At 43.4% G+C, this 9540-nt stretch overlaps 1 protein-coding gene across 1 annotated transcript; it reads left to right on the forward strand.

Moving 5' to 3' along the window:
* The first annotated feature begins 4586 nt into the window (after positions 1-4586).
* LOC101092290 (olfactory receptor 2AT4) lies at positions 4587-5574 on the forward strand. Its single transcript, XM_011286678.4, has one exon. It carries the CDS (start codon positions 4587-4589, stop codon positions 5556-5558), a length of 972 nt encoding a protein of 323 aa, XP_011284980.2. The 3' UTR covers positions 5559-5574.
* Positions 5575-9540: the final 3966 nt, after the last annotated feature.

The raw sequence follows: 9540 nt of genomic DNA on the forward strand, positions 1-9540 counted from the left end.
CCTTTTTCCCAATCTCTTCCCACATGAACACTTAAGCTTCCAGATGATCTAGAGAAAGAGCCTGTGTCTGGAAGTCAGAGGCCTGGGTTCTGGTCCTAGCTCTGTGGCTGACTGATCCCATGTGATCTTGGGTAAGCCCTTGACCTTCTTGTCTATAAAGAAGAAAGCTGGCTGGACATTTCCAGGTTTGGTATTTTTATGATTTAATGACATAAGAGAGGTTTTGTCACAAATAAGAGAAACCGGACAGTTCTGGGAAAATCAGGGAGGGAGTAGTTTTAGAATCATCCGAGTTGATAAAGCAATGATATAAACGTGACCATGGATTTGCTCATGGGTCATTTATTCAGAGGGACATCCCAATGTACGAGAGGAGTCATTAGATCCCCTCAGTTGAAGATCTCCAATTCTGTGGGTGCTTGGAAGCACACATCCCCCCTTGCTTGATGAAGGCAGCCTCTGGGGTAGGGACTTGTGCCTTTGGCACTGTCACAAGAATACAGTGTTCTTCTCTGCAGCAGTGGCTCCTAAGACTCTAAGTTTCTAGTTTACTGTAATACCTCCTAAGCTGGAGCTAGGGAAGCCTACAGGCTAGTGGACATGAAGTGACTCATCAGGAACATCTGCTCTGCAGCAGTACCAGCTAGGAGGGAGGGAAAAAATCATATTACACAGGAATGCTGTCCAATCTCTGGTTCTGCCATTGGTTAGAGTATACCTGTAACTTTGACTCCTATCAGGAAGTGACTCCAACAAAAGGCATCCTCTGCCATTCCTTTCATTGAAGGAGGACAAAAAGCTATACCTTGTTTATTCAAGGTATAACTCAGGTATAATAAAGCCTACAAATATTAGGTACAGATATAGGTCTAGCTGTAAATATAGATAAAGATATGGACATCATAGACATCCACAGATATTGGTATAGATACATAGATATATAGATATAGATATAGATAGATCAGCTAAAGATTTGGCACATTTCCAGCAACCCAGAAGATTTCCTTGTGCCCAGCCCAGTCAAATAAACCCCTCCACAGAATTTAGTCACTGTTAGGACTTATATCACCATAGATTAATTTTTTTCTATCTTTGTTCTTCAACTAAATACAATATGTAGTCTTTTGGATATGGTCTCTCTCATTCGAAACTGGACTGTGAGCTTCATACATCTTGTTGCATGTAACAATAGTTCATCCTTTTTCCTTGCTATGCAATATGGATGAATATACCATAATTTGTCCATTCTACTGATAATGGACATTTGGGTTGTTTCCATTTGGGGATTATAAGTAAAAGCTGTAATGAACATTTTTTATCAAAGCGGAATTCACCAATCATAAAATTCATGATTTTAACCCTTTGAAAGTGTGCAATTCAATGGCTTTCCATGCATTTACAGTGTTGTTCAACAATTACCACCATCTAACTCCAGTAGCTTTTCATCACTCCTCAAATAAACCCCGTATCCATTAAGCAGTTACTTCCCATTCTCTCCTTCCCTAGTCCCTGGGGATCACTAATCTTTCTGCCTCTGTAGATTTGTCTATTCTGGACATTTCATACAAATGGAATCATACAATATGTGACTTTTTTTATCTGACTTCTTTCACTTAACATAATATTTTCAGAGATTACCCACATTGTAGCATGGATTAGTGTTCCATTCCATTTTTGAATAATATTCCATTGCATGAATATACTGCATTGTGTTTATCCATTCATTAGCTAATGGGCATCTAGGATGTTCTGCTTTTTGACTATTATAAATAATGCTACTATGAATATTCATGTACAAGTCTTTGTGTGACATATGTTTTTAATTCTTCTGGATTTATATTTAGAACAATGCACATTTTTATACATGTATCTTGGTGGACACAAGCAGTCCTATCTCTTGGCTTTGTGTCCATATGTGTAATTCCTGGGTCACAGGTTTTAGAAGGTTTACCAAACAGCTATCCAAAGTGGTTGTATCATCTGCATACTCATAAGCAATGTATTGGAGTACCCCTTGCTCCGTACCTCACCAACACTTGGCAATCCTTTTCACTTTAGCCTTTCTGGTGAGTATGTACTGGTATCATTTTATTTTAATTTACATTTCTATGACGACAAATAATGTTGAGCACTCTTTATATACTTTTTGGTCATTTGGATGTTCTCTTTTGTGAAATGCCTATTCAAGTCTGTTGCTCCTTTTCCTGAAGGGTCATCTATCTTTTTTTCTTAATTTATGGAAAGCTTTTATAGGGATATATGCTGGATACACATTCTTTGATATATGTATTAAAAAGATGGAAATATCTTCTCCAAGTCTGTGTCTTACCTCCTCATCTCTTCATGTTGTATTTTGAAATTGAGGTAAAATTTACACAGAAGGTAATTCACAGATCTTAAGTGTATGACTCAATGAGTTTTCATAAACATAAACACCCATGTAACCACCACTCCACTCAATACAGAAATGTAGAACATTTCCATCACAACAGGAAGCATACTTTTGCCTATAACTTGCCAATCCTCACCTCCATAGACAACCACTGTTTTGATTTATAACACTATAAATTAGTTTTGCCTGTCCATAAATTTAATATTAATTAAATCATATAGTATATATTCTTTTATCTTTCTCTGGGCTTTACTTTTGATATTTTCTACTGATCTATTTTCCAGGTTTCTAATCCTATCCTCTTCTGTGTCTTCTTGATTGTTGGTCACATTTTCCTGCCTTTTTGCATGTCTAACAATTTTTTTATTATGGGATGAACATGTTTATAATAGGTTCATAGAGGCCCTCAATGATATCTTTCACCAGATCAATTTTTCCCTTGCTTTTATTTATTTATTTTAATTTTTTAAATATTTGTTTATTTTCTGAGAGAGTCAGAGTGTGAGTGGGGGAGAGACAGAAGAGAGAGAGGGAGACACAGAATCTAAGCAGGCTCCAGGCTCCGAGATGTCAGCACAGAGCCTGACACAAGGCTTGAACTCATGAACTGTGAAATCATGACCTGAGCTGAAGTCAGCTGCTTAACTGACCAAGCCACCCAGGCACCCCTCTCCCTTTGTTAGGAAACAGGGTAAGGGCTGATCACCTTGAGCTAATCAAGGCTTGAATTAGGCTTGGTTTTAGTTTTCATAAGATTTAGTCTAACTTTGGTTCTCCTGGGCCTTGGGTTGATAGCTTGGCTGGTCTCTGTCTCCTCAGCCCTTAAGATTATGGAAGATCTGTTCCTATCCTTTGGAGGTTTTGAACTTATGTCTTTAGCAAGCTTACCACCCACCTTCTCAACACACACACACACACACACACACACACACACACACACACACACACACACAAACACACAGCTTCAAAAATTTTGAAAATGTTTTAAGGTAAGACTATTGTATATTTAAGGGAGGGTCTTTCTCTCTAACCTCTTAAGCATTGTGAGATTTGTCTTTTAGAAGCCTTCAGTCTAGCTTCCTAGCCTCTTTTGTATGGCCCCCAAATTCAGAAGCTGTCCCACAGGGAAAACTTGTTATGCATTTAGAGAGTGCTTTACATTTCCAATATGTTTTGCAAATCCTTTTTGATTGCCAAAAAGCATTGCTGAGCTTTCCTTCTCTCATCTGCGTCCCTCTGCCTGGGCCAAGTCCAAGCTGCACAATGGTCCCCAGATCAAATATTCCCAGAGAAGAAAAGAGCTGGCGATTGACCGTTCACTTGGAGGGGCCCTCCTCCCTGGAGTTCTATTCATCTCGTCCTTATTGTAGCCATGTTTCTCTAACTTATTATTTTTAAAAAAGTGTGATTTGTGTAATTTATCCAGGTTTTCCTAGTTGTTGCAGCACAAGTGTTGGGCTTTCACGACCTATTATATCCTATACAGGAGTAGAGGTCCAGCCACATAGCTAAAGAGGTATATGGAAGAACCACTGGTCAAGGCATACAAGCAAGAAATAGGTTTAATGAGTATGTGAGCAGCAGCATGTTGCAGAAAGCTTGGAGAAAGCAGCTCTTACAAAGCAAGATGGTAGAACTTTGAGTGAGTGCAAAAGAAGAAACACAAGCTTAAGGACTTGATTTGGGAGATCTGACATCCCAAACCAAACAACATGGAACCTAAGATGAAGGTCAGAAGAAATCTTTCCAAGTACTTTTCACAATTATAATTCAATAATCAACTGTTTAGATCCGACTTTCCCAGTAAAATGTAAACTCTAAGAAGGTAGGAATTTTGCCTGCCTTCTATACTTTCACCACTGTATCACCTGAACATAAGCGTAATGATTTCCATTTGGTAGGTTATTAGTTAAGTAGTAATTAATATTTGTCCAAAGAATAAAGGTAGGAATTTTGGATTCACATGGTAGAAATCAACACCACAGCCTACCATCAGTCTTCTAGAGTTGGTTGTAAATAATTGTGATTATATTAACTATATATATATATATATATATATATATATATATATATATACATTTATATTAACATTATAAAATCTCATTCCAGAATCCTTTGTTTCTATGATTTCCAGATATTCCATTGTCCAGATGTTCCAGCTGCCTATCCCCCAGAAATCCAGATCTGCCTTACTATGGAGGCCACAACTTGTAATGGATCAGTGGATGGATCACCAGTCTTCTATCTGGTGGGAATCCCCTCTTTGCCAGAGACCTTCTTCCTCCCTATGTTTTTTATTTTCCTCCTCTTCTATCTTCTCATCCTTATGGGAAATGCCCTGATCCTGGTGGCTGTGGTGGCAGAGCCCAGCCTCCACAAGCCCATGTACTTCTTCCTGATCAATCTCTCTACTCTGGACATTCTCTTCACCACAACCACTGTCCCCAAGATGCTGTCCTTATTCCTGCTTGGAGACCACTTCCTCAGCTTCCCTGCTTGCTTATTGCAAATGTACCTCTTCCAAGGCTTCACATGTTCAGAAGCCTTCATCTTGGTGGTCATGGCCTATGACCGCTATGTGGCTATCTGCCGCCCACTGCACTACCCTGTCCACATGACCCCACAGACCAATGCTTCACTGGCAGCCTGTGCCTGGCTTACCGCCCTCCTCCTGCCCATCCCAGCAGTAGTCAAGACCTCCCAGATGGCATATAACAACATTGCTCAGATCTACCATTGTTTCTGTGATCATTTAGCTCTGGTTCAGGCTTCCTGCTCTGACACCATGCCCCAGACCCTCATGGGCTTCTGTATTGCTATGGTGGTATCCTTCCTGCCCCTTCTCCTGGTGCTTCTTTCCTATGCCCACATCCTGGCCTCGGTGCTTCGCATCAGCTCCCGAGAAGGACGCTCAAAAGCCTTCTCCACCTGCAGCTCCCACCTCCTGGTGGTTGGCACCTACTATTCATCCATCGCCATAGCCTATGTGGCCTACAGGGCTGACTTGCCGCTCGACTTCCACATCATGGGCAACGTAGCATATTCTATTCTCACACCAATCCTCAACCCTCTCATTTACACTCTGAGAAACAAGGATGTCAAGGCAGCCATTACGAAAATCACATCTCTCAAGACCCAGTCCGGGATAAGAGCCCTTGAGCTTTAGATGCAGCTAATTCTGCCCTCAGGACACCAAATAACTATGCCCAGAACAGATTAGGAACTCCGTAAATACTGCTGAATAAATAAATTAATGCATACAGAATAGTAAAAGAGAATGCAACTGAACAGACACTTCCAACAGGCAAAGTCAGGTAGACAAGATGATCCATCCATGGATTTCAATCAAACTTTTAATGAAAATAAAGTCTAACCATTGGAATAAAGTGCTGAGTCCTTCAGGACTGTTAATGATGCTCTTCTCATTATCAGCAAAGTCTACGAACAAATCCTACCCTCCCTCATATATGTTCTAAGAGATGCCAGGGAATTGATCTCTGCAGGGTGGTGGGTACAGTGCCAACAGGAGTACCATCTTGAGGGGAAGCATCCCAGGAGACCTGCCTAGAAGCCAAAAGCTGAGGGTTTAGTGGACCATGGCTCACCTCCCAACAAGGCCTTGTATGGAGACACCGCAGGAGCACCAGTGTGGACCAGGTTTAACAGGTGAGTAGGGCTAGGAATAAAGTGCTCCAAGACAGGCAGAGAATGCTGGGGTAGGGAAACAGGGTAGGTATAAAGGAGGAAGGTATAAACAGGAGCCTATAAAGGAGGACCAGGGATCAAGAAGACACTAGACACAGGCAACTAGGATCCAGGTTGACTGTGCACATGTAGTCTGTGGGAACTTGGACCACATATCCTGGCGGAGCTGGGCAAGGGGGTGCACTTAATGGGTGGGATTCAAATAATCTTGACCAAGGCTTTCCCACAGGAAAGCAAGGCTGATGATAGCAGCCACCACTGGACACACTAGCAAGCCCTGAGTCCTACATGTCCTAGGCTTGTGTAAATGATGTCTGAGCGTTCTTTCTGTAAGCATCACAACAACCCAGGAGGTCACAGGTGAGGAAAATGAGCTCTAGGAAGGGGAAGTGACTTGCCTAAGGTCACACTGCTAGAAATAAGGGCTAGGATTGGAATCAGGTCCTTTCTGACTCACACTTGACCACTAAGGTCCATGTGATAAGATGAAGGGAAAGAACCCAGCTGGCAACAGGTGCTCATGAGGCAAGATAGTCCCTGATCTCTCCCTTTGGGGCATGGGCCATTGTGCCATCTGATTAGCCAACCACAGAAGGGACCCTCAGAAGAGGGCTCATTGAATTGGAAACCCCCCAGAGATATTTTCCTCCAAAGCCGTCACTGTCCAGATGAGAAAACCAAGGCTCAGGGGCCCAAAGTCATAGCAGGCGGGTGGCAGAGCTGGTCCAGGAGCCAGCACTCTTGGTTGCCAGGTAGAGCTCAGTCTTTTGCAGCAGGCTGGCTCCAGAACACCTTCTGCTCTCACCCTCCCCAGCCATGGCCTTGAATGGACTCTCAGATTCTTGCTGGCTGAAGGGCATAGCCACTCCCTGGCAGGCTTGGATGATGAAAGGAGAAGATATACGTGAGTGTGACATCAGGTTATGTGTTCCAGTGACTGATTTTTTTGTCCTTCTCTATAACTGACTGGTGGACAATGCAGAAAGGGAGCACCTGCCAGGGCAAGTTCTGTGCCCTGCCTGAGAAACAGCAACTTTTGGGCCCTGAGCACACGACTGCAACACTCAGATATACTGTGCAATTCAGAGTAAAACAAGGACCCTAACCTGTAACTTAAGTGTAAGACGGTCCAGTCAAACTTGGATATTTCCTAGGATGGGCTAGTTGAACGATGCTTTGAAATACCAAAAGCGAAATTCTTTCGGAAATGATTATTGGTGCCCCTGCTGGTGCCAGGTGGTGGCCCAGCACCTGCCTGGTGTGTCTGTTGGACAGTCCAGCTCCGCGTGGCAGTGAGAAGCCACGTGCCACGTGTCCTCCCAGGTCATAGCATCTGTGCTTCCATTTGCACAGCGGTGGAGCAGAGGAGGGAAGAGAAAACAGCTGGAGTTAATGGCCCCTTAGGACCCCTCTGGCCTTGGCTCTCTGTGTTCCTACCTCTCTGCTGCCCTACTCTGCCTCATCTGGGACTGTCAGCCACAGCTGCCTGAGGACAAAGGTGCCCAGGGCAATGCGGTTTACATCCATTTGGGTCTGAGAAAATCCCAGTGGGCTATCATCTCAGGATGGGGTTAGATATCAAGGGATAGCCCTCTCAATTTGGGGCAAAGAATTTTCACCCTTTTGCTAGATCCTTGGGTCTGACTTCTGGAACATTTCAAAGGCGGCTTTGAATTGACAGATACCAGGTCTTGATTTAGCACTCACCATATAGAACTCAGATAAAAATTTGAAATATAGAGTGCTTGGGTGGTTCAGTTGGTTAAGCGTCGCGATCAGGTCATGATCTCACAGTTCATGGGTTTGAGCCCTGCATCAAGCTCTCTGCTGTTAGCGCAGGAGCCTGCTTAGGATCCCCTGTCCCCCTCTTTCTGCCTCTCCCTCACTTGCATGCTCTTTCTCTCTCTCAAAAATAAACATTTAAAAATATGAAATATAGATTTATCTGTTATCAATGAAAAAAAAAACAAAAAGGGAAATAGAAAACCTTAGTCCTAGTATTTTTCTCCCTCTGAAAAGTTGAACTTCTGGATCTCAGGAAACAAGGCATAGAAGAAAGAGCCCTGTTTTGGGAAACAAAGGCCTGAGCTCTGGTGGGGGCTTTGCAACTTGCCTGTGGCACCTGGGAAAGCCCCTGCCCTTTCTGTGCTCAGTCTCTGGCCTGTGGGGGGAAGTGGTGGGACTTGAAAATAAAAGTGTTTTTTCCAGTTTTTATATTGGTGGCCTTATGCATGAGAGGTGTTTTAAGAAGAGGGGCATCTGGGTGGTTCAGTCGGTTAAGCGTCTTTGCTTCAGCTCGGGTCATGATCTCATGGTTCAAGAGTTTGAGCCCCATGTCATCAGGCTCTGTGCTAACAGCTCAGAGCCTGGAGCCTGCTTCAGATTCTGTGTCTCCCTGTCTCTCTGCCCCTCCTCTGCTCATGCTCTGTCTCTCTCTGTCCCTCAAAAAATAAATAAGCATTAAACAGGTGTTTTAAGAAGAGAGAGAATTTAGAAGTGACTCCAGAAAAATCATGGGGACACCACTCATGGAGTCACCAGGATCAACCAGACAGGAATACCAGTTATCAACATGATTTCTCAGGGTTGCTTAGTCCAAAGTGGAGGGTGAATCAGTATTTCTTTTAGCTCAACCCCCCAGATCTGTGGCTTGAAAACATTCCCTTCTGATTCCTCTGAAAGGGATTCCTTTTTCCTTTGAGCTGCTATTGCAAACCAGTTTCTCCTTATGGACAATGCCTCCCAGGGCACATGACAACTTCTGCCCAGGCATGAGTCAGCCTGCTGGGTGGGGGGTGGGGGGCAGGGGGCATGCAATGGTTAAACAGGAGCACCTGCGGAGCTGAGGCAGCCAGTGGGAAGGTAAGTTCAATGGAGTCACACAGATATTGTCTTGGATTCTTTGTTGCTGCCCAACTGCGCACTCTGTTCCGACTCAGGAACGATTCTTCCCATCAAGAGCATTTTCAGCATTTCCCTTCACTGTAACCTAACAAAGAGCCCCACACCCAGAGACAGGATATGGAGACAGGCAGAACCACTGCACCAAGCGGCTGAGAGAGAAAGGAGCGATTCCCTGGTTAGTAATTATGGTGGGAAGACAGCATGTTGCTATAAGCCTTGGAGAAATCAGTTCTCCCTAGCATCTTGGTAACAAAGATGTCACTTTTTATTTTTAATTAATTAATTAATTAATTTAACAGTTTATTTATTTATTTTGCAGGAGAGAGAGGGAGAGAGAGAGAGAGAGAGAGAAAGGGAGGGGAGGGGCAGAGAGAGAGAGAGAGAGAGAGAGAGAGAGAGAATCCCAAGCAGGCTCAGCACAGAGCCTGACTCAGGACTTGATCCCATGAATCATGAGATCATGACCTGAGCTGAAATCACGAGTCAGATGCTCAGCCAACTGAGTTATGCAGGTGCCCCAAAGATGTTACTTTTTAAAA

This window comes from Felis catus, chromosome D1, assembly GCF_018350175.1.
Source record: "Felis catus isolate Fca126 chromosome D1, F.catus_Fca126_mat1.0, whole genome shotgun sequence".
Lineage (NCBI taxonomy): Eukaryota > Metazoa > Chordata > Mammalia > Carnivora > Felidae > Felis > Felis catus.